At 53.0% G+C, this 24,685-nt stretch overlaps 1 protein-coding gene across 4 annotated transcripts in view; it reads left to right on the forward strand.

Moving 5' to 3' along the window:
• Positions 1–24,685, forward strand: part of SEPTIN9 (septin 9) — a 95,121-nt gene that overhangs the window by 45,876 nt on the left and 24,560 nt on the right. For 3 of the 4 annotated variants that reach the window (XM_052687715.1, XM_052687717.1, XM_052687719.1), the window contains one exon: positions 13,089–13,748. In XM_052687715.1, coding sequence (XP_052543675.1) covers positions 13,089–13,748 — 660 coding nt within the window. Of the gene's footprint in view, positions 1–1,010; positions 1,151–13,088; positions 13,749–24,685 lie in introns of those variants that run through there. The other variant, XM_052687716.1, reaches the window with a different exon arrangement.

Consider the following 24,685-nt stretch of genomic DNA (forward strand, 5'->3'; position numbering starts at 1 on the left):
GAAGCCCAGAGCTGCTGTTTGTACAGACACTGCATCACACGACGAGGCATTGATATTTCCGTGCACGGAGGTGCAAACTGCTCTGCACTGTTGTGGTGTGTTGGTTTCTGCTGTTGCTGTGTGAGCAGAGTGCTTTTTGTGAAGAGCAGGAGGAAAACCACTGCCCCTACCTTTAGAACTCAATACTTATGTATTAAAGATGCATTCTCCGGACTAGCTAAGCAGTTTTTGTGTTTTAAAATAATATATTAAAACCTCAAGCTATTAACTGTATGTAAAATCTAGGTCAGGAGAGCTTTCTGCTCAGCTTTATTATTATTATTTTTAGTCTGCAGTTTTTGGAGTCTGGGAAATCGGTGCCATTGGTTTTGTGCTCTGGGTCACATGTGCTATTGGGAAGCCTGTGGTGTTTGCAGACTGGCAGTGGGAAGGCTGTACAATTCAAAGTACGGCAGAAGTGATGAAACACACACTTTCTGCAGAAATAGACAGCAGCAGTACCGCTGTTTTGCATAACTTTTCTTTATGGTTCAAGAAGTGATGGCTTGTTGGGGACCTTAAAGACCACCCAGTGCCAGCCCCTGCCATGGGCCGACGGCAGCTCAGCTCCCCTTCCACGTCTTCAGGCACCTCCAGGAATGGGGCAGCACAGCTGTGGGCAGTGCTGGGGCCTCACCGCCTCTGCGTAAAGGATTTCCTCCTTAAATACGAGAAGGGTTGCAAGAATGCGATCGACTTGAGCTCGCTGATCCTTGAGAGCATCAGCGGCGCAGCGCATTACTTCGGGTTGCTCAGGGGCGTCACGCTGATGGTTTTATCCCATCCGCACCGAGAATGTGAAGTTGGAAGGCGGCCGGCCGGGACCCCGCTTACCGCTGCGCTCCGTACCCACAACCCGGCTCGGCTCCGCTCGGGGCGCGGCGCGGTGACGGGCGCGGGCGGCAGCCAGTGTGCGGCGGGGGCGGGCGGGGCCGGGCCGGGCGGGGCCGGGGCGCTGCTGCGGGCCCGGGGCCGCGGGAGGCGGCGGCTGCCGCTCGCCCTCCGCCATTCATTCGGCCGCATCGGCGGCGGCAGCGCTCGGCGCCCGGCCTCGCTATGGCCGACCCGGCCGTCAACGCGCACCTGGAGGGCATCATCTCCGACTTCGAAGGTGGGCAGGGGGACTGCGGGGCTGCTCGGAGCGGTGGGGGGGGCTCAGGGATGGATGTCGAGGGGCTGTCGGGCGACCCTAAAAGCGAAGTGAGCCTGGAGGATCCCCGGCGCCACCCGCATCCGCCCCCACCGCCCCAGCTGTGCGGGGCAGAGGTGGGTGAGGCGCTGCCCCTGCTCTTTTGTTTGGAGCGGACTCGCCCAGTCCCTATCTGTTAGCGCAGGATCGTACGGGACGCTTTTCTCTGCTGCTTTTTCCGAGTTGGTTTACTCGCTTTTTCAGCTGAAAACACGGCTGTGACGCAGCGAAAAGTTTGTGAATCCCCGGGCACCGGCCCTTGTGTGGATTCCCAGATTTTGGATACGAGCACAGCCTCAAAGTAGCCGCGAAGTGGATAATGAACCCGAGTTTCAAAAATATCCTTAGCGGGAGCTGCCTTAGAAAGCTTTGCGTTTGTCGCGTGGCAGAGCTCCAACTGCCCGACGGCACTGCGCGGCTCGGTGCCGGGGGTCCCCTTGCAGCCCGTGTTTGGAAGGATGGATGGATGGATGCCTTCTCCTGGGTGCCCGCTGGCTTTCCGGGGAAGGGAGGAGAACAGAAGCAAGAGGGAAGTGTGCTGCTGCCCATCTGTGGTTCCAGATAGGCTTTGGGGATGTCTCTTCTGCAGCCATTGAGAGGGTGGTTTCGGGGGAGCTCATCTCAAAAGCAAAGCTTTGGAAAAGCGGCAACGTCCCCGCACTCAGCGTCCTGGCAGTGCCCCAAACTCGGCTCTGTGCAGCGGTTTTTAGAAGGGGGAAAAAAAAAAAATAGTAGAGATCTGGGGGCTGTGATGAAAGCTTATCCAGCGGCCGTGTGTGCTGCTATAGGCTGAGAGAACTTCACCGCCTCCTGGTGAACTCATTCTTGCATTCTGCGAAGGAGCAAAGTATTGTTTTTCCTGCTGGGAAGCCGAAAGCCCCTCGGTTCCTCTTCCAGGTCGGGCAGGAAATGGGTGGCAGGGCTGGGGGCTCGGTGGGCTGTCCTGGGCTCTGCAGTGCCGTCACCCCGAGCTGCAGCCCCCATCTGTGTCCCCTCTGTGCAGCCCCCTGGGCTCCCTTCTGCAGCCGAAGCGGGGGTGGAGGGTGAGCAGGAGGCCGAGGGAAGCCACATCCTGCAGCAGGGCTGGGGCGAAGGGAATTGGGGCATGGAGCAGCCCCAACACGCTGTGGGTTTGTGGAACTGGGCTCACAGGTGAGTCTATGAGTGCCCTTCAGGGGCTTGGGAGCTTCCCCAGTGCTGGTTTGGTCACAGCCTGCCTCCATTGCATTTAAATCCCTGAGGAATGAGGAACCCCAGGGAGCCCCAAGGCTGCTTGCTCTGGGCTGTACATGTCCTTCAGTGGCACTGTGGTGCTCTTCCTCAGCCCCTGAGGCTGTGTGCTCCCTTCCCCATGGAGACGCTTCGAGAGCCTTGCCCTTCAGCGGGGATCCAGGCTGTGTTTCTCAATTTAATTAGTTCTCTGGGTTGCACAGCAGCTTCCCAAGAGCATGGCAATTAGTTTTTGGCCTGTAGGGCTGTAGATGCAGTATTCGTGTCTGCCGGGTATCGTAACCTTGGCCAATCAGCCAGAAGTACCATGCGGCAGCAACACTGGATTGCTGGCAGCCAGAATCCTCTGTGCTCCTGAACCACCTTGTCCTGAACACCTTGTCCTTGTCCCTGCCTGCTTTCCTCCCAGCATCTCCACCCCACAAGTGCCTGTCGCTGTTAGATTACAGCAGGCAGTGGTTTAGGGGCTGGGCTGTGGGCTGGAGCTGTTACCCTCAGCTCTATGAAGGGTGCAGGGGCCCTTTTTGGAGTAGGAAGGGCTCACAAACATTCAGCTGTAGCTCAGCTTCCAAATCAAAGCAATGTATGAACGGGGAACATAGCACAGCAGGCTGTGTCCTGCGCATGATGGAGATGGCCACGTCCAGGCACCTACATGCTCACCAGGTTCCTCAGCACAGGAACTGAAGCTGTTTCTTTGCCTGGCAAGAGTTTCCTTGCTTTATCTGGAGGAGAGCAGCACGAGGTCTTGCAGTTTGCCAGTGTTTGCAGAACGTCGCCGTTGTGGGTTTATGGATTTTGGCAGATCTTCAGCAGCATTGCCAGTTCAATTCTGCCTGAACCCTGTCCCTGTGAGCAGTGGGAATGAGGACCTGCAGCAGTCAATTGTCTGGGCTGTGGCAAACCGTGTGTGGTGTGTGAATGCTGAATGAAGCCCAAACCATCCTTATCCCTGTCGGACTGAGAGGTGCTGCAATGTGGTTCTGTCTGGCTGCAGCCCTCCTGGTGGGACTGTGCAAAGGGGAAGTGCATCCTGCTCATACCTTTTGGTTGCTGTGGTTTTCCTGCATCCCATGGTGTCCATACAGGGCTTGCTGTGTAGTTCCTGGAGAGGGAGAAGAGCCCATCCCTTGTGGGGGTGCTGAGACTCCTTGTGCTGGAAATGGCTCACAGCAAGCAATGCTGAGCTCTTCGCCAGTGCTGTCAGTTAACACCAAATCTGTTTCCTTGTAACAATGTTGAAACACAACATTTCCTAGCGGATACAATCTGCTAACAGTAGTCCTGTGGGGCTGTAACTGCCAAAATCACAGAGTAGCGCAGTGGGCTTGGAGGCATCTTCCATGGCTGGAGCCTGGGTAGGAGCAGCTCTGACAGCACCAGGCAGCCTTGTGGGATGGCCCTGCTGCACAGCTGCTGCCCCACTGCTAATATTAGCAGCAGCAGAGCGACGGTCACAGCACTGTGTGCATAATGTGCCCTGAGTGCAGTCCTGTGTGGAGCCCAGGGAGGGAATGGCTCGTGTTTCCCTGTGTGTCCTTCCTGGTCTGTGGGTTTGCATGGCGAGCTCTCGCGGGGCTGTGTGACGAATGGTGTGCGAGGCTCAATGCCTGGAAAAGGAAAGGCAGAAAGCCTTTTCAGATTGTATCTCGGATCATCGCAGCCCTCGGAGTGAAACGAAGCTCCTGGACTCCAATTGTTGCGTTTCCTGGGCTGTCCCTAAAACATCATGCTGTGGCCAATCCCATCTGACCCTCCTTCATCTCCGTCTGCTCATGGCTGCGTTGCTCCTTGCAGCTCTGGGATGTGGTGGGCTAAGCTTTGCTGAGAGTTTTCACTCTTTTCTCTTCTTCTGATCTGCATTTCTGAGCCCAGATCAGGCTGGGAGCTCCCCGCCAACCCTCCCATTTCATGCAGAGGTTCAGAAAGTACCAGTGGAAGGCAGGAGCTGTGTTGTCTCCAGCACAAGTGCTCTTTCTTGTGCCAAACGGAAAAATTGTCTCTGCCTGGATCCAGCAGCAGGGATCTGCAGTTGTGGGTTGTTTTTTTTCCTGTGTATATTTAGTTCCTTGGGAATACAGAGGTTAGGAGGGAGTGGGAAAGGGGAAGCACAGGATGCGGATCTCTCTGTTCACGTGAGCTGGTCTGTGGGGACAGTCTTTGGCCCATGGTAGAACGTAGGGTTGCCCAGATAGCGGAGTTTACAGCCATCAGGTGCAGGGAGGGCTGGGCTATGTGTCCTTAGGGATGGGCAACCACTGCAGCACAGAGCAGAGTGTCCTTGGCTCTGCGTCATCTTCCAGTGCTGGTGTTACTGGCGAGCTCTCAGTGTGCTTTTGAGAGCCATCTTGGACACAGTGTCACACTGTCCCTTCCCTTTGAAAGGTTCCCTTATGATCAGACCGTGGGTGAGTCTTTGCACCTGGGCCAGGATACAGCTTTGGCTGTGCCAGCATTATGCTGGTGCCTGGGTTCCTCCAGGTCTTGGAACGCATGCAGCATCCTCTTCCAAGTGCTCATTGCATTTGAGAGTCCATGCCTACATCTCTTGGCTAACAAATGCTCACTGCAGTGTCAGAGCACTGCTGCCTCCCTTGTCCTGCAGCCTCACAGTTGGGTGCTGCTTTCATTCCTGCTTTGTGGGGTGCTGCTCTGTGCCTTTTCCCAGGAGCCAGAGCCCAGGCAGCTCCACGAATAGCCCGTGCTGGGACTTGTCAGAAATCCAAAGGCAATAATGGAAAGCCCATAATCACTCCAGATATTCATGTTTCTAACTCTGATATTTGATATTTAAGGCAATGTCTCTAACCAGTACCATTGCAAGGCTTGTTTCCTTTCCTGACCTCCTTCCCTGTGCCGCAGTAAACTCTGCAATGCATCTTCCTCACTGATACAGCGGGACAGGAAGACAGCAATGATGCCAAACTGGGAGTAAGCTTATTTGGAGACTTACAGAGCACTGGCAGCTCCCACCCATTGCTATAGCAGCGCCTCTGCTCCCTCCTTACACAAAGGCCATGGTTAGGAGCAGCCCTCGGGCAGCTAGGAGGCTTACTGCTATCCTCAACTTATTCCAAAAAGCTGCCCCAGATTGATGAGAGCTCTTGTCTGCTGGCACTGTGACTCAGGCTTTTACCATGATTGCTTTGCGAGGCTGCTGGCCAGAGCTCAGCCCTTGGGGCTCCTGGGGACATCCAGGCTGGCTATCGACTCTTTGCATGCCCCAAGGTGAGGCACTGGCTCCTGCACCAGAGTTAGGTGACAAGTTGGGGACATCTCCATAAGTGCTGCTGTTCCTTGGCTGGCTGCAGGCATTGGCCAGCACTCAGAGCTGATCCGTATTGAGAAGTTCTCTTTCCATAGAATCATTAAGGCTGGAAAAGACCACTAAGATCACTAAGTCCAAACCCAACCCGCCCCCACCGTGCCCCACTGACTGTGTCCACCAGTGCCATGTGTCTGTGGCTCTGGAACACCTCCAGGGATGGTGACCCCACCACCTCCATGGGCAGCTGTGCCAATGCCTCCCCGCTCTTTCTGAGTGGAAATTTTTCCTAGTATCCACACTGTGCAACCGTCCTCCCACTGCAGGAGGTGGCAGTTGTGTGACACACAGGGCACTGCCCACGCAGATGACCCCCTCCTCTCACCACTTCTACTCATTTATCTCAGTTTTATTCTCAGTACCAGCATGTTGCAACTCCACCCATCAGATTATCAAGCTGAGATTGAATCACTTAATGATTGAATCACTTTTATCACCCAATCCCCTGCCACCAAGGCTCTTCACCTGCCAGAGTCGCTCTGACATCCATTTGAGTGCCTGGAGCTGGGACCTGTGACTCATCTCTGGAGGTGTCTGGCCCAGCAGCTCAGTGCTATAGTTTCCTAAACCCAGCTGTGCAGGGCTCATGCTTGCTCTTAACCCTTCATAGCTGTGGTACCCTGCAAATCAGCACTGAGGCTGATATGGGGTCTGCAAGTCCATCTGCGTCATCATTTTGCCTTCTAGGCAGTAATTGTAAAGCATTTTGGAAACATTAGTGAACTAAACCAAATCTGCTCTGTCCCCTGGGAGGCAGAGAAGATTTATTTCCTGCTTCTCTCTCCCTTTATGAAAGGAAACTGGAGCACAGACCGGAGGCAAAAGCTGTGCAGAGAGCAGTTCACAGCCAGTAATGCAGCCTGTGGGGTACGGGGTACACCCTGTGCTGCATGGGGTTGTCTGTATGGACACACAATGAATATAAGGGATGTAAAATATACTGGTGTGATCTGGAAGTGTTTTGCTGAGAGTTAGTGGTTATATAAGCCAAAGTGTAGCAGAGAATCAAAGCTAAAACCTTTCTAGAGCTCCATTATAGGGACTGGAAATCTGAGATTTTGACTTAATCTGTGCGTGGATATTATTATTTTTTTTTTTCTATTCTTGCTTCCAACTTTGCAGTTATGCTTCCATTGCTGCTGGATGGCTGGGTTTGCTGCATCGGTCTGAGGCTCTCTTTGTAATCTGCTGAATAGGAGCAAAATGCTGCTTGAACAGCTTTGCTCATGTCAGGGCTCTGACTTGCATTTAGCCACAAATTTCCTCCATAATTCAGCTCTTGTTAGGGGTTGCACAGTTCACAAAGCACTGCGTGGTGACAGCGTGGTGCCAGCATTATCCTACATGCAATCTCTGTGTCAGACCATGAAATCTGTTAAAAAGCTTCTTACTGATGCTCTTGTGAAGTTGGAAAAAGGAACTGCGTGCGCACAAACCATTCACAACAGCAGATCACCATTCCATATACATTGCACAGCTCCCTTCCCTTCTTGCTACAGGAGCTTTAGGGTTTATACACAGCATCCATACGGCCTGTGGGTACATGAGGAATATTGTGCTTGTTCCTGCAAGCTGCAGCGTCTCATGCCTTTCATTTGCCCAGAGCAATGGTGAACGTCCCATCCCTGGAAGCACTGAAGGTCAGGCTGCACAGGGCTCCTAGCACCTGATGGAGCTGTAGATGGTGGATAGGCTGGATGTGAGGATCTTAGGTTGGGTATTAGGAAGAATTCCTTCTCAGAAAGAGTGGTGATGCAGTGGGGAGGTGGGAGAGTCGTTGTTCCTGGAGGTGTTCAGGAACTGTGGAGATCTGGCATTGAGGGACGTGGTCAGTGTGCGTGGTGGGGGTGGGCTGGGGTTGGGCTTGGTGATACGAGAAGTATTTCCCAAGCTTAATGATTCTGTGATTGTATGACCCCCTTCATTGCAGGGGGGTTGTGGCCGAATGAGCTTTAAGGGTCCCTTCCAACTCAAACCATTCAATGATTCTATAGGGCATCCATCTTTGCTTTGGATGCTGGCATCCATCGGCATCAAAGATGGTGCTTTCAGGTAAGCAGCACTGCAGTGCATCCCCCAGATGTTCCCGTGATAACACAGGGAACCGTCCGAGCTGGGGCTCAGTCTACATAGGGAGCATCCTGCTGCCCAGGACAGGGCTATGGGCAGCTCTGCTGGCCCTGAACAGTTAATATGTGGGTTTCAGTGGGGGGACTGCTGAAAGCTGACACCTGCGGCCGCTGCCTCCCCCTTTTTCCTCCCCGGGAACAGGAGGTCGCCATCTGGTAGCAGTTTAGAGAAAGTCAGCGCTCTGAAACGATACCATTGTATCGTGTGAAATGCCGGGACGACTGGCTGCCCTATTCCCATAAGGCTCTTATGTGTCTAAAAACGCAAGGAAAGCTTTCAGTGCTTAAGCAAGCAAGCAAATGTAACCCCTGGGTTACAGAAACCATGTGAGGGGCAGAGGATGTTTAATGGGAAGCAGCGAGCCCGGGGCTCACGTTGCAGAGCAGCTAGCACAGGTCCTAGAGAAACCAGCATCCCTCTCTGTTTATTTTGGTCTCCTCCAGAGCTCTGTGCATAGAGGTTTCCTTGTGTAAAGCATCCCCTCGCCTGTTACTTGGGGTGTTCTGTTTAAAAGGAAGAGGGAAGAAAGAAGGAGCAGATGTTGCTCTGCTGGCTGCCCCTTCCCACGTGCTGCCTGGAGCTGTGTCATTTCTGGTTCCCAGTGCCTGTAGGGACATGAAGAGCTTATGTGCAGGAGCTGTGCAGCCCGTTGTGTCCCTTGGGAGCCCTGTGTCCAGGATCTTTCCCCCTGGAGAAGAATTAAAGATGTGTCTGTGCCTCCTCGGGAACATCTTGGCTGCTGCATGCGCTGCTGGGACTTGAACCAGACCTCTGTCCTAGTCTGCAAGATCCCCAAAGAGCAGCTCTGACTGCTGGTGCCTGACCACAGCGTGACCAGGAGGGCACAGTGTGAGCATCCCCAGTGCTGCAGCACAGTGCACAGACTGACAGACAAGAACTTTGCTGCTTCCCTGACCCTGAGCTTGCTCAAGGAGCGCTCAAGCCCAGGGCGAGGGTGTGAGTTTGGGTATTTCTTGCCCATGAGCATCCCAGCAGCAGGTCGAGGCGCTGCTCAGGGCTGGGACGTGGCTGTGCTTTTTCCAGAAAGGAGCTTTGAGTGAGGAGAAAGCGCAGGCAGCAAAAGGAAATCCTGACTTTGGAAATACAGATTTGCTTTCTTACATGTGTCAAAACATTTTCTGAGGATAAAATTACTTTCCAAAGCACTGAAGGCCTCTGCACATGCATGTGTTGGCATTCGCTTTGGTAAGGACTTGGCGGCTGAGTTTGGGGCCAGGGACACAGAGCTTCTGCAGTTGCCAGCAGAGCCCCACAGCAGGTGCTGCCCACACCACCCCGCATGCAAGGATTAGTGCTGGGGCTGCTTGGATCTGAGCTGCCAGCTGTCCCTGTAGCATGCTGCTTCCTCACAAAGGGGTTGGCAGCAAGTGCTTTGCAACCAGGGCATGGGGTCATGGGTAGGGTTGGGTTTGCATCCAAAAGGAATCATAGAATCATAGAATGGCCTGGATTGAAAAGGACAACAATGCTCATCCAGTTCCAACCCCCTGCTGTGTGCAGGTCACCAGCCACCAGACCAGGCTGCCCAGAGCCACATCCAGCCTGGCCTTGAATGCCTCCAGGGATGGGGCACCCACAGCCTCCCTGGGCAACCTGTTCCAGTGCGTTACCACCTCCGTGTGAGAAACTTCCTCCTAACGTCTCAGACACCTCATTTTAGGGGATTTTTGGCTCGTAGAGCTGCTGCCTTCCAGTGGATTGAGTCATGAGTTGCCTGAATTGGGTTGGAATTGGTTAAAAGGAAATGCGTGGAAATGGCAACACCTCTGTGTGCGTACTCCCCGCAGTGCAGGCACCCCGAGAGGAAGAGGAGGAAGGGCGATGCTGTGCGCTGACTGCTTCCACCTCCGCTGCCTCCAGCACCAGCTGGCAGGAGGATGGTGGGGCTGGGGAGACCCTGCAAGCACCAAAAGTCCCCTGGAAGGGGCCTTAGCAGGGACAGGGCCCTGCAGTCCAGCTCCCTGCTCTGCCCCGGCTATGGAGATGTGGCAATGGAGCCTCAGAGAGATCTGGGCACTGCCAACGGGCCCCAGCACTGCACGGTGCTGGCCTTGGGCTCCTGTTGTTTTCATTAATAGGCCCGTTCCATGCAGGAAGCCGGGAGGAGGGTCCTGTGGAGCAGAGGTTGTTTGCTTTCCTTTCTTAGCTCTGAGCAGGACGGGCTATTTTTAAGCTTTTCTCTTTTTTCGAGAGCTGTTTTGCTTCCTGAGGTCCATTTCTCATTTCTGCGTAAGGAGCAGGAGTGAGGTGATGCTGAGCAGGACAGCCCTGGCCACGCTGGGGACTGTTGTGGAGATGGTATCCCAGAACCAGCTGTTCGTTGAGGGTCACCTGTGCTCGGAAATGGGAGCACAGCCCTCTGGGTCAGGCTGGACACAGAGCAGTGACCAAACTTGCTGGAGGTCAACCCAGGCACCAACATCCCTATGCAACCAGCAGCAGGAGATTGGATGTCCCATCCCAAGAGCTGCAGATGGGCAAGCTTTCATGCTGTCCTCAGGCAGGTCAGTGTCTCCTTTGCAGAAGGAACACCACAGGGGCCCAGGGCTCATTTTGCTCTCAGAGGTTGTCCAAGCCATTTCCAGCCCTAATGAGGAGTGGTTGCTTTCCCAGCACCCCAGTACTCCATTGCCATGCAGTGTGGGCATAGGAAATGATATTTGATGGCTTATCATAGAATCATTAAAGTTGGAAAAGACCTCTAAGATCATCGAGTCTGACCCTAGCCATCCCCACTGTGGCCACTAGCCATGTCCCTCAGTACCACATCTCCATGGTTGTTGAACACCTCCAGGGATGGTGACTTCACTGGGCAGCCTTCTGTGACCCTAATCACAGCTTTGCAGCTCTTCCTTAGACTTTCTGAACCCTTTTTGTGTCTGGGCTTTGACCTTCTTTTCATTTTTGCAGTGGGGCCCAGAAAGACTTGGAGAAAAGCCATTTCTGGGTGTTGCATGCAGCCCAGCCCTCCGATAAAGGCAGGGGATGGCTGTATTCCAGGAGCTGTGCTGAGGGCCGTGGGCAAGATTGCCTTGGAGTTGGGGCACTTTTAGGGGCTTGATGTCAACAGAAGAGACTGTGTGTCCCCCAGTGACGATCACTAGTGCCATCTTTGCTTTTGGTGATAGCAAATGGACAGAAAGGAGCTGACATGGCAGGGGCGATTCACAGAGAAGCAGCTGTTTGACTTGGTAACAAGCTTTTGGTACAAAAAGAAATCCCCAAAACACATGGCATAGGGACATTTCCAGAGAGGCACTTGCAAAGAAAAGAAGCTCGCCAATATTTCCTTTGCTCTCAGGTTCCTTGAGAGCATTTACTTTAACTGTCTGTTCCTGCAGACACATCTGTCATTAGGTAATTAGGCTTCTTTATTGAAGGAAATAAAAAGGAACTGAATAGGCTGGCAGGAGGAGTGATGAGCAGGCTTTAATTGCCCACCATGGACAGAACTGTGATCGCAGCCATCAGGGAGCTGGTGGTGTGTGGCTGTGCTCCATCCCCTGTCAATGTCCCCTTCCTGCAAAGCTCAGCCTAGGCTGGCCTTCCACGTTGTTTGGAAGCTGGGACTGGGGAGAAGAATGGTTGAAGTGTTATTAGGGATGTGACAGAGAAAGGAAGTGGTGGAGAACTCTTCTGGTGAGCCCGAGCTTGGTGCTGGAGAGCTGTGGACCTGCCAGATTAAATCTCAGCTTGGGAACTATTTAAAATTGATTCATTGTTCTTGGAGTGTGATAATTGAGAGTTAGATGCAGATCTCTGCTTCCTCCTGAATACATGGAAGTGCAGGACGAGGCATTGGCACAGGCTGCCCAGGGAGGTGGTGGAGTCACCGTCCCTGGAGGTGTTCAAGAACCATAGAAATGTGGTACTTAGGGACATGGTTTAGAGGTTGTGGTGGGGATTGGGTCAACAGTTGGACTGGGACTCTGTGCCCAGGTGTTGCTCACCAGGGAGATATAAATGAGTTTGCTGGGTGCCATTCCCCAGTGGCAGCACGGGGTTTTCACGCTCAGCTTGCCTGCACGTCGTGTCCCTGACACAGCCTGTCCCAGGCACACCGTTGCTCCCCAACACTTCTGCTGGAGACTGAACAGTGTTTTTGGGTATTCCCCCTAAAAAGGCAAAACAGCCCTGAGCTGCTTGTGTCAGCAGCTGTGATCATGATCTGCTGGTGAGGCTGAGCCGCAGCGGCTGCCACGTGGACGCTTCCCTGCCCTTCCCTGCCGGCAGCTGCAGCAGATGGTTCCCATTGCTGAGCACAGGAGCTGCTCTGCAGCACCCCGGTGTGTGCCAGGGGCTCTTGGCTGCAGGACAAGGGGTAGCCAGGGGTGCCTGGAGGAAAGGCTGTGCTCAAGTCTCCCTGACATTTCTGGTGTCTTGTGTGATCTCAGTGTGGCTTTCAAAGACTGGAGCTCGCCCGCAGTGTGCTGTTAGAGGAAAGGATGGGTGGGCTCATTGTGTTGAGTGGCGCAACCCAGCTCAGCCTTCCAGGGGGGTGTACAGTGGGGCAGGGAGCGTTGCCTGGTGGATGGAGGCTGCCCTTGGTGATGCTCCGTCCCCTTTGTCAGGCTGTGGCTTGGAGCCAGCAAGCTGACACTGTTGTCCATCAGATTTCCTTGGAAAGATTCCTGGCTGTAGAATCCAGGCCTCCCAGCTTGCTGTTTCCTGCACTGGGGGGGTCTCATGTTATTGTTTTTCAGCACTTTGGCTTGAATGATCTCTAAGAACCGTTTTTAAGGATATGAGCTTTTGTGACTGTCACCTTTGGTTTTTTTTGTAGTGTTATTTGGGTTCTCTCTTCTGAGATTTTCACCTTTCAGATTTGGATTTGGATGGCAGCAGTCAGTGGGCAGCTGGTGTTTATCCTTTGGGTGGGAGAGGCGAAGGGAAGCGTTTGGAGTGTTTGGCACTGTACACCACTGGGCTGGGTGCTGCTCCGGCTTTCTGGGGCTGCATTTCCTGCTTCATGTTCCAGCTTCATTTCTGGGTTTGTTGTTTCTCTGTTCCTCTGTCCCCCATGTGTTAAATGGGATTGTGAGTCCTCATGGCAGAGCGGTAATGGGGTCACATTACCGGAGGTTTCTGGAAGCGTCTCTTGAGATGCTCAGGTGGATGGTAACTAAATTCTGAATTCCTCTTAATTTCTTTCAGCTCTGAAAAGATCTTTTGAGGTCGAGGAGGTAGATCAGTCTTCAAATTCCTCCACCCCACAAAGACGGACCCCGAACCCTCTCCTCAGGTCCACCGTGTCCAGCTCCACACAGAAGTTTCAGGAACTCGGTGCCAGGAACTCGGAGCCATCTGCCAGACATGCAGACCCCACAGCCCAGCGATCCCCCAAGGCCCCTCTGAGGAGAGTGGAGCACTCCGGACCCAAACTGCCAGAGCCGGTGTCCAGAAGAACAGAAATCTCCATTGACATCTCATCCAAGCAGGTGGAGAACTCCACTTCGGGGTTGTCGAGGTTTGGCCTCAAAAGAGCAGATGTGCTGGGGCACAAAGCCCCGGAGCCAACCCCGCGCAGGACTGAGATCACGCTCGGCAAACCTCAGGAGCCGGGACTGCGGCGGGCGGACGCCCCGGCATCGAAGATCCCCGAGATGCCCCAGCGCAGAGCGGAGCCGCCCAGCGCTCCCATGCCAGATGTGGCCACCAAGCGCGTGGAAATCCAGGTAGCCAAGGCTGCCGAGGTGCCAGCCCCGCTGGCACGGCAAGTAGAGAGCATGGAGCACGTGCCAGCCCCACAGCCTGCCCAGGCAGAGCCAAAGCCGCAGCCAGTGCTGATGGAGAGCCCACCAAAGAGAGAAGAAGGTGAGTACCGCAATGTGGGTTGGGAGCTTGGAGCTTCCAGCTCGAGCAGTGATGGCTTTCGGGGCTGAGCTTGCATCTTGTCTCATGTGTCTACATACATGGCTGTTAGACTTGGTTTTATGTTGGCTGAAAGAGCTGTCAGTTGGAATGAGACGTGTTATCAAGCTTGTAAGAAATAAAATGAGCAAATGCCAAAAGCTTGGGTGCCTGCGGAAGAAGACGCTTCTGCCAGCACAGACTCGCCTGCCTGTGCAGCATCTCAGAAAGCCTCTGACATGCTGGAAAATGTGATGGTTGTGGAGGTGTTGTTGTGATGGGTTGTTGTTTAATGTTGTTGTTTATAGTTGTGGGGCAGAAACAGCCTCTTCATTAGCAGGAGTCAGGGTTTTTCTTTTTTCCTGCTGGTTGCTGGAGCCAAAGTCTAATAACATCATGGATCAGAGCCAGTATTAAACTGGAGCCCTGCCTTCTATTAGCTGCATCTTGTTTTCGATTAATCCCGTATTAGACATGAAAGCCAGCTTCCCTCCCCCACTGGCCGTCATTTACCCTCCTTAATGTTTTAGAGATTTTTCTCTTTTAGCCTTTAATTATGTTTCCATTCCTCATCACGTGCTTTGCTCTTTGCTCTGCGGAGCTTTGGTGGGGAGTAGTGCCAGGGTGAGACCCTGCGAGCTCCATGTCTGCCCTGGGGTCCAGCTCCTGTGTTCTTGGATCCCATCCCAAGCCTTGCCCTGCCATGTGCCCCAGCTCTATTGCTGCTGCATGCAGCCGGTCTCAGATTGGTCCTACCCAGAAAATGCTGCAAGGTTCAAATGGGCCCTGCTGCTGGGGTTTGGGGTTTTGGTATGTATGTGCAGTCTGGAAGCAAACGAGGTGTTCACGCTGAAGCTGATGTTAGATCTGTAAGACAGGGGTGGTTTTCTCTGACTGTGAGCACGGATGGAGAGAATGAAAGGCTCCAGTAGGCAGCAGGCTGGTGCAGCTCCATCTGGGCATGGCTGGGGATCAGCAGTGGGCTTTGACCATGGGCTCAGCCGGGGCCTCTCTGCTGGGTTTTATCCCCAGAAGCAATGAGGAAGTTGCCAAGGGCTCTGTTGTGCCCTGTGCCTGACCTCACCCTGCTGAGTTTGGGCTGCTGTGAGCTCCTCAAGCTCTGAATGTCAGGCAGCTGGGCACTTTAAGAGCAGAAGAATCTGAGCTGCTGAACGCCCCAGCTGCACAGGGGGGAAAGGGAGGGCTCTCTGCATCAAAAAGGACTCCAGAAACTCAGGACAGCTGCTGGGGATGGGTTTTAGCAAAGAGCCCGGCTGTCTGGGGTCTGCCTTACAGAGCAGGACAGGCTGGTGCTGGTACAAAAGGGGCTTTCAGTCTGGGTACATCCGAAAAGAGCCAGGAAGAGAGGCTAAAGGAGCAGGAAGGGCTCTGGCTCCTTCTGCCTGCTGGTCAGCTCAGGCACACTCCCAGACCTTGTGGCCATTGCTCACCAGGCAGGGGTGGCATCTCCTCAGGGTGCCCAGCAGGTGAATGCAGGCTCATTGCTGATGTGACTCTGGCCCCAGAACAACCTGTCAGGTGAAAAACATGTTGTGCATGGCAAAGGATTGAAGTCCTGTTCCCACTCTGACCCATGGGATGCTCCCATAGCACAGACACCCTGGCACCTCATGCCTTGCAGCTCTGGCACAAGCAGCTGCACCGGGGATGTGCCAGCTGCCCCCAGCCCCATGCCAGGACACGCAGCCCCCAGCTGCTGGGCTCAGCTGTGCTCTCTGGTGCTGAACCCTGTGTCCCAGAAGAGGTGGCTGGAGGAGGGCCATCTCCCTGACCAGACCCTGAAGGAAAGCAGTGGTTGCAACTCTGAGCTTCATTCGGGTGGAAGCAGTGGTTCTCAGTGTGAGAAGACTGCAGGAGGAGCTCTGGTGGGGCACAGGAGCAAGAAATATTTGTTCCCACCTCTGTCTGCTGCACTCTCTATCTCTTCCTCCCGTGCTCCCTGAGGTGCATCCCCCGTTCTCTTGTGGGGCTTAACGTTGAGTTTGGGGAGCTGATGACGAACACAAGCAGCCCGACGTGGGGCTGGCTGTGCTCCATGCTCTGCTGGGCACAGAAACATGTTTTCAGAGGCGCGTTGGAAAATTCACAACTTTACTGTTATTGTTTGAGGGCTTGTGAATTGAGTGAGTGTTGCTTTCGATGTTGGCTTATTCATCTGGGAAAGCATGTTGTTCTTTGCATCTTGCAAGTCTGTGGTGATTGGGAGGGAAGAGCAGAGAAGTTCATGCTTTTCATGCCAGCTTTCTGTTCTGTCTCTGCTTCCCCAAGATGTGGACCTGTTTGTATCTGGGGCTCTGGGATTGCAGCAATGGGTTAAAAGGATCCTGAGTGAGAAGTGGAAGCCCTCCTGACCTGATGGTCTTTCTGGTCTCTGCCCATGGCCTCGCTGCCCACGTCTCCCATTGCTGTAGCTAGAAAGGTAGATGGGGGTGGATCATATGAGTGCTTGGAGCTGTCACCCGAAGCAGAAGCTTGACTTGTGCTACAGCCACATCTGGATGAAGCACATCTCTGTGCTGTTGCACAGTGATGGGTAAAGCAGTCTGAAATGTGCACAGGAGTGCAGCTCTTATGGAGTTTTCTCCCCCTCTGGGACATCTGTGTGGGTGCCAGGATCCCTGAGATAGCAGCAAGCTCCCTTCTGCTGCTGCAGGAAAAGCACAAGGACTTCAGAAGAATGAAACAATTCAACTTTTCCATTCTTTTTTTTTTCTCCAGCCTGGACCCCTAAGGCAAGCTTTGTCCTTAGAACTTTATTTTTCATATAAAAGCTCCATTACAGTTAGCTAAAAAAAAAAAAAGAGAGAGAGAGAAAGAACTTTCCAATCCACAGAACTGGTGAAGGACATCTCCAAAAAACAGGGACCCACTGCTGGGGGCACTGCTGGGGGCACAGCCCCAGTTGTCCTGCATGGGTCATTAGGGAGCCTTGCATTTGGTGTAGATCTGTAGGGACAATGCTGAGCACAGAGGAGGGGTTCAGAGGGACCCAGGGGCCGCTCGCACAGCAGCCCTGCCACAATAAAGGGGTCAGGCTTGTGCGGATCAACAGTGAGTAATCATTTCCAGCTCCCTGAGCTGCACAGCCATTTAACTGTATGAGGAGATTAAAGCTGCAGGGAAACGTTTCCTTAAAACCAGCTGACACATTTGGGCTAGATTATGAGTAGTCTTTTTTTTTTCTCTTCTTCTTCTTTTGCTGCTGTTGTTATTATTTTTAACAGGAAAAGCGCCTACAGCCTGAGATACCAAATGGAGAGGCTGAATGAGAAACACAGAGTCCAAATCCGCGTGCTCAGGGCAGGTGCCAAAAATGAGATAATCTGGAAAAATGGAGTCCTGGAGGAGCAGGGACTTGGAAGGAGAGCATGTGAGGAGCCTGCGTGCGGAGGGGATGCTTGTGTCCCATCACAGGGATGTGTGGTCACGTGCTGGGTGTCTGCATGGGGATGGCAGCAGTGCATGCCCATGTGTGAGCAGCTGGGGTAGCTCATCTGGTCTCATTTTGGGCTGTATTTGGAGCAGGAAGGAGGCTGGGTGATGTGGTTGTGCCGCATTGCTGTCCATCCTTGACCATCAGGATGTTGCTCCCAAACGTGTGGGCTGCTGTTCAGCTCAGGTCATTGCTATGCGAGACACATTGGGGATGTAGGATTTTCTTTGGAGACAAATGGCAAACAAACGGAGAATTCACTGTCTCTATGGAAGTCCCTGAGGGCCTGTAGGAAAAGCAGTGATCTCACCAGTGGGGGTTCATCGTGCGAAGTAGTGGATTCCCATCGGAAATAGGACTCTTCCCCCTTCCCTGCCCTGCCCTGTCTTCTTTGAAGCCGGATGAGGGTGAAACTGTGGTTGCTGAGCATCAGAGAAATCATGGCCCTTCCCCTTCTCCGCTGGCTCTGTGCACGAGGCCATGCATCCATGTGCTTACTCCCAGAAGCTTGCAGGAACTGCATAAAGGCTGAGCTTCCTGGCCTGGGAGAAACAACCAGGTGTGCCTGGCGACATGCTGCTGCAGTGCTGGTCCCACAACCTGGTGGGGTCTGGGCTGTGAGCCCCATGCATCTGCAGGGCCCTTCCTGCTGTACCCAACCTTCTGCCGGATGTGCAGCTCTGTCTGTGAGCAGTGGGTGTCATGCACAGAGCAGACTGAGGGGTTGCTGTGTTTATCTTGTGGTATCTGTGTCTCTGGAGCCCATAGTGGTTGTGCTCTGGAACACACTCCCCGCCCTACGACTCCTTTGGCATCCTCCAGCTTTCTCACATTTGGGTTAATCATCCCACAGGCTGATAAGGCAAATAAAATCCGTTATCTTGACCAAGATAAAACAAAGAGTTTGCTTTGATCTCTTACAGTAAGGGCTGGCCGCTGGTTGTGTGGCTTCTCCCTGTTGGCTGGGGGAGGTGGTGGCAGCAGTGGCGATGAACCTTCTGCAAGGAATAGCTTTTCTTCTATGCTATTTCTAGATCTGTGTCCCAGCCTGAGATGTTTCTGTTGGCCAGTGGCTGGGAGGACACCGTAAGCTGGGTACGGTGCCAGCACTGTAAACTCTGTGAGAGGAATTGAGGAACTGAATGGAGATTATATGGAGATTACTTTGTTTTGAGAAGATCAAACACTGTCGTGTCCAAAGCAGATAACTTGACAGCAAGCCAGTTGTGTTCTCTATTCCTCCAGCAAACAAAGAGCCGCAAACACTTTTGCATTGTCCAAGATGTTGCAATGGAGTCGAAGTGAATGTGGCTATAAATGGAAGAAGCAGCTCTTCTTGGATTGCAGCCTGTGCTCAGACTCCACTGGACCCAGTTTTTCTTCCATCTGTTACAGCTTTTAGAGGAGGGACTTGGGGAGAGGGCTGCTTTCCATCAGGTTTGTAGGCCTTTGTTTCATTTGTCTTCTGAACAGACCTGGGAATAGAAGTTACCTGGATTTCTGTAGGGTCACGCGCAGATGTTTCACTTGGTTGTCTTGTTTCACCATATTGTTGCATGAAGGCAGTAGGAGAGACATATTGAAAGATGAGGCTGGACCAAAAGGACGACTCCAGAGCATCTCACAAACAGCAGAAGTTTGCAGATGTTTATGTATTTGTGAAAAGCAAACAGTGTTAACAAGCTGTACGAGGCTGCTGTGCCAGCTCAGCAGTGACAGCACGGGGCTTTTTGCTTGCTGTCTCCTCCTTGACTTCTGCTGCCTGCAGTTTCTTCTGTCGAAGCAGTGGGTTATTCTTTGCATAGCAAAGGCAATTTGTACAGCAGGGCTCAAAAATTACTAAAACAAAGCATCTTTCAACACCTTGAAGTTCAAAGACTGTTGATTCTTTAGCACATACAAGCAGAACCTTGGATTTATGCTCTGGCTGTGCAGCCCAAGAGGCTGCGTCCAGGTTGTGTGCGAGCTGGGTGGTCCCTGCAGCCCCTGAATGTTCTCAGAGGTCTGGATGAGGCTTCCCATGGTGCAACTCCAGCACGGCCCCTGGCTTGAGTTCACAAGGGGTGCAGAAATATTTAGTGGGAGCTGAGATCCGAACTCCTTCTGCCTCTTTGTGGGTGAGAGAGAGCTGTGCAGGGAGTGCTCTCAGTGGTGCACGTGGTTCTGTCCATACGTGCTGAGCACCCATGTTGGCAAGATGAATTTTCCCCTGGTATATTATTTCCAGAGAGAAAGTGATCGAGGAGAAATAGGGCTGTGCCCCATTCCCTTGTTTCCAGCTGTGCTTTGCAGCCCCAGCAGACCTGCTCCCCTTGGGTCTGGTTGTTCTGCAAACCTCTTGCTGTGCCCTTTTACTTAAGTGCGTGGGTCAGGCTGTCTGTGATGCTTATCTGTGGTGCTTTAACTTTTTATGAAGGCTCTGTCTTCTCCCCTTTGCTCCTCTGTTGCTGTGCACAGAGTGGGACAGACATTCCTTCCTCAAAGAGAAGTTTAATTTGGGGAGACCTCAGCCAATGGAGATTAGATGGGAATCCCAGAGGATATGGTGCCTAGGAGGGGAGGGCTGTGATAAAAGTGAATAGTACATAAGCTCTTTAAAGCAGCTTTCTCAGTTACAGCTGTCTTACAGCTCACGGCTCTTAAATTGCTTCTTGCTGTTGTACCAAAGTGGTGGTGTCCTCTGAACCCTTCTCCATAGGTCTGCTGCATGGAAATGAATTCAGGGTGGATCCCTATAACCAGCTCCTTTGAGGCTGGGAGCTTTGGCAACTCACTTCTTTCAGTAGCAGAAGTAAGTTTGGGAACTGGGAGCCTGGAAAATGTTGAGAAGATGGCTTGAGGCTGGATTGTCAAGATCCTACCTTTGCTGTTTGCTTGCTCGTCACATTGGGTGAATCTCTCTACATGTTCCAGTTTCATCTTTTATAATAACAAGCAGGTGAATGTGGCAAGAGGGCTTGGATTCAGTCCTTGCAAGGAGTCCTTTCTCCATGCAACAAGTGGCATTGGGCTGAGCCCTTCTTGTGCAGGCAGGAGGAGGGCAGCTGCTCTGCACAGATTATGGGCTGGTTTTGCAGAAATCTCCTGCAGCTGTCCAGGAGGAAAGTGAGGATATCGGATGGTTTCTTTATCAAAGCCCCCTCCAGTCCACTCTACTCTTCGGTCTGCTTTCTCCTAAATTTAAATATCAGCTGGTGCTCTCCAGAAGCCTATGTGTCTAGTCATTTGTTTTCCTTTTCCCTGGATATCCTTGGGCAATAGAAAGCTGCTCAGGGCTGACGGTAAGTCCTTTGTGGTCACACCATGTCCCTGTGTAGAAACCATGCTGTCCCCCAGAGCCCCAGGCTGTTTTCCTCCAGCACTCTGGAGTTATGTGACTCATTGAGGTTTGCAGCAGAAAGGAAAGTAAATTCTCAACTTGTAGCAAAAAAGCCTGGGAGAGGAACCCAGGTGCACTCAAGAAAGCTGAAAAATCAAAGCAGAAAAAAAGAATTCACGTAATCTGGAAGTGAGAAAATGAGATTTGGAAGGTAACCTTTGGAAGTGTGTAAATGGGAGGGATGAGTGCTGGCTCCTGGTTTGTGAGCACCGGGTGCTGCTGGTGCAGGCGTTGGTGAGCAGTTTGGGATGCTGTGCCCCATGTCCTCCCTTTTCCATCCTGTTCAGATACGAAAGAGAATTGAGATTACCTTGCAGTTATCCAGATCTGCCCTGAGAAAAATGGAGTCTATCTGAGAAGCATTTCTGATAAAATATAATTGTTTAGACAAACTCTGGCTGAACTCACTTCCTCCTGCGGCCCAACGCGCTGATAAAATGGGGGTGGAAGTGGGAGACCGAGTTCAGCTGCTGCTGAGCCCTTCCTTGGGATCATCAACCCCCACCCTGAGGTCCCCGTGTGCCCCTTCTCGTGGCCTTGGAGGAGCCAAGAGGATGACTGGGACATCTGTGGGCACAGGCTGGGATGTGGCCATGGGAGAGGCAATGTGGGTGCTCATGTTGGGGTCTCCATGTTGTGGAGTGGGACGAAATGTGAGCTCTTGCCCTACTGCTGGTGTTCCTACGGGAAGCCATCCTCCCTGCCCTATTTTGGGTAGCAAATGGAAGTTAATTAGCAGCGTAGGAGCGCACGCCCTGGGGCTGGGAGGCGAAGGGTTCCTGCACAGCACCGAGGGAGCACTGGGATTTCCTCTCTGCTTGTTGCTTCATTTCCTGGGCTGAAATGTCTTGCAGAGGCCAAGCAGGGTGGATCAGGACCTAGGGCTTTGCCCTGCCTCCACCTGGGGGAGCAGGAGGAGCAACTTTGGGGTTATCTCAGCCTCCTGGCTGGGTGGGGGCAGGGGGTCTGTTGCTCGCTACCACAATGAGCAAAACCAAAGCCATTGCTTGGGATTCACTGGAGGAACAGAGCTGGGGAAGCCTCCAGTCGTGGCTGCAGAGACAGGGGGAATGGTGCTGTGACTGTGCTGGAGAACATTGCTCTGTCCCTCGGGGCACAGACAGGCAGAGAACATTCAGTTTGTTTTTCCTTCTCATTTTTAGACATGCAAAAGTGATTTTTCTCTTTTATTACTGCTGTTGCTGCTCTGTAGCAAAGGGCATTGGGTAGTTTTCACAGGCTGAATTCTCCCTAGAAAAGCCCCTCCTCTGCTTTCACAGCTCCAGCTGCCAGGTCTGATTTTCAAACAATTTGCAGAGGCCCAAATGTTTGCGGGGCAAAGCTGTGCCTGCAGGAAATGGCCGTAGTTTCCGGCTCCAAAGCGGTGTGAGGGTTGGGACAGCATGGGGTGATGCAGGACGTCCCACATCTGGAGAATGGACCTGAGGGCCATGCAGGGAAAAGTGGGCAAACTGTGCCCTGCTCCACTGGGTTTGGCTTTTGTGGGAAGAAAAATGATGTTCCATCAGAACATGGAAGGGTTTTGCATGAGAATGGGAAGGTGCTGATTTTTGATGAAATGTTTGCTGCTGATGTTTGCTGATCTTCCATCTTGAAGTGAAAGGGGAAGGATGGTGGGGATCTGAGTCACTCTGGGGCTGCAGTGGGACCTCCTGCATCTGTCAGCAGAACCAAGGCTGAGTTACTGCGGTAGAGGTGGTGACTGCTTCCAGCGCAGCGATTCCCCACTTGGTGTGGCTGAGCACCATCTATCTGGCCAGGCAGGGAACAGCAGCTGACTGGTTCTGCGTGCAGGGATGTGCGGAGATGGAGAAGAAATGGGAGAGGTTGTGAGCAACGAGGGCAGCAGTCCATGCTGGGTGTGCATCCCTGGGTGATCTGGACAGGCTGATCAATGGGCTGAGCCCAATTGTATGAGCTTGAACAAGACAAGTGCCAGGTCCTGCACTTCGGTCTCAACAGCCCCATGCATCATTACAGACTTAGGGCAGAGTGACTGGAAAGCTGCAGGGAGGAAAAGAATCTGGGTGTATGAGCTGACAGCTGGCTGAACGTGAGCCAGCTCTGTGCCCAGGTGGCCAAGAAGGCTGACAGCATCCTGGCATGCATCAGAAACAGTGCAGCCAGCAGAGCTGGAGGTGACTGTCCCTCTGTATGGGCCACACACTAATGAGGCCACACCTCGAGTGCTGTGTTCAGCATTGGACCCCTCACCACAGGAAAGACATTGAGACCCTGGAGCATGTCCAAAGATGGGCAGTGAAGCTGTGAGGGGTCTGAAGCACAAGTCTGGTGGGGAGCGTTTTGGCCGCCTGGAGGAGGGGAATTTGAGGCTGTGTTTAATTCTGAAAGCAGTCAGATGGCTGAAAGCTGTGTGCACAGCCCAGGGCAGGGCCAAAAGCAGCAGTGTCTGCTACTCTTGCATAATGCAAAGTAAAACCTCGAGGAAGAAGTTGAAGCAGTTCCCCACACCGCAGCCCCGGGTTGATTCCCGTAGGGAACTGAAAGGAGAGGAAATGTCCTTCCATGGGAGACTCTTGGAGCTATTGAGGCACTTTGGCATTGCTGCATTCTGCTGAGCAGCTGCGGCGAGAATGCGGGGCTGCCGGAAGGAGGAAATATTGCTATGTAAATTGCTGCACCGTTGATTTATTTTTCTTCTTTCTGGCTGACCCCTGGAGTTCCCCCAGGGCTTTCCCCTCCATGCCCCCCTTCCCATGGCTCCACAGGGCTGCAGTGCTGCAAGGGGCTCAGGAGCATCTGGGAAAGGTTTGGACGCAGCACATGGAGATGCTCTGCAGAGTCAGCACAGGGGCCAGAGGGCAGCACTCATCCCTCCTCGCTGCAGGGAGGCAGAGCTGCTCGCCAGGCATGCCTGAACGCTCCCGAATTCCAGATCTGGGTCTGTTCTTGGGCCCCTCCACGATGCTTTGCCTTTGGGCCATAAACGGTCCAGCTTCGCCCTGTGGCTGAGTGGTGGCTGAGTACTGCTGGTGCTGCAGGGATGTGAAGGGTCAGCAGGGTCTGGGTCCCAGGAAAGAATAGGAGGTTGCTGTGGGGCTCAGCAGGATGGTGAGCTTCATAGGCTTGGGGCTGGCCTTGGGGAGGTGAGGTGTGGGGATCTTATGGGAGAGGGCCACGAGGCAGTGGGCGCTACTTTTGTTTATTAGGTGCTTGTAAGAGAGCCTGGGGGCTGCAAGTGTGGATCATCCCCGACTCCATGTCTGTAGCAAGTGTCCACCACCGGTCTGTGTGTGAAAGAGAGATGGAGCTCGAGGGGACCTTTGGTGTCCAGTGGGTTTGTGTGTAGGAGAGCTGTTCTGAACAAACCCTGTGAAAGGATCTCTTTCCACTGGATCGGAAAGAAGAGGCTGCTCTTGGGTTTGTGGGTGCTGTAAAGCTGGGGGTTAGCTGTAGCAGTGCCAAGCACCTGCAAAGATACCCCAAAATCAGAACACAAGCTAGGCATGCATTTTAAGACCCCCATCACATGCTCTTCCCTGCTCTTCTTAAAGCCCCTAGATAAAAAAGAGGGACTGGGAAATGTCCCTGTGGGGCTCACGTTGTGATTGAGCCCATCACATGTTCCACAAGCAGCCAACTGTGGTTGGCAGAGTTCTGGGCAGTGTGCCTTGGTCCTGCCTCTCTGCCAGCCCAGGGGCAGCAGCAGGTCCTGTGGCCACTGGCGAGGAGCTTTTTTGGAGGGAGGCTGAACAGACCCCACAGGGCTCCCATGCAGAAGGAAGAGCGCTTTGCCAAACCGTAGGAGGAATTCCCACGTTCCTGTTCCTTGCACTGCCTGCCAAACCCTCCTCCTTTCCACAAAAACTGATGTATTTAGCTGGGTTTAACCTTTGCTCGAAGAAGTGAGTAACAAAGGTCTTTTACTTTTGGTTTCTGGGTGTTAATTTACGATTCAGCGATGGTTTTGTACACACAGCACAATGCCATTGTGAGAAAAGCTGGAGGAGAGACAGAGCGAGCATCACTCAGGGGTTCCTTTATAACAAGGGCTTTCCGGCAGCCTGCCCACATCACTCTTCCTTC

Source organism: Tympanuchus pallidicinctus, unplaced genomic scaffold, assembly GCF_026119805.1.
Source record: "Tympanuchus pallidicinctus isolate F22 unplaced genomic scaffold, pur_lepc_1.0 scaffold23, whole genome shotgun sequence".
NCBI classification, from domain to species: domain Eukaryota; kingdom Metazoa; phylum Chordata; class Aves; order Galliformes; family Phasianidae; genus Tympanuchus; species Tympanuchus pallidicinctus.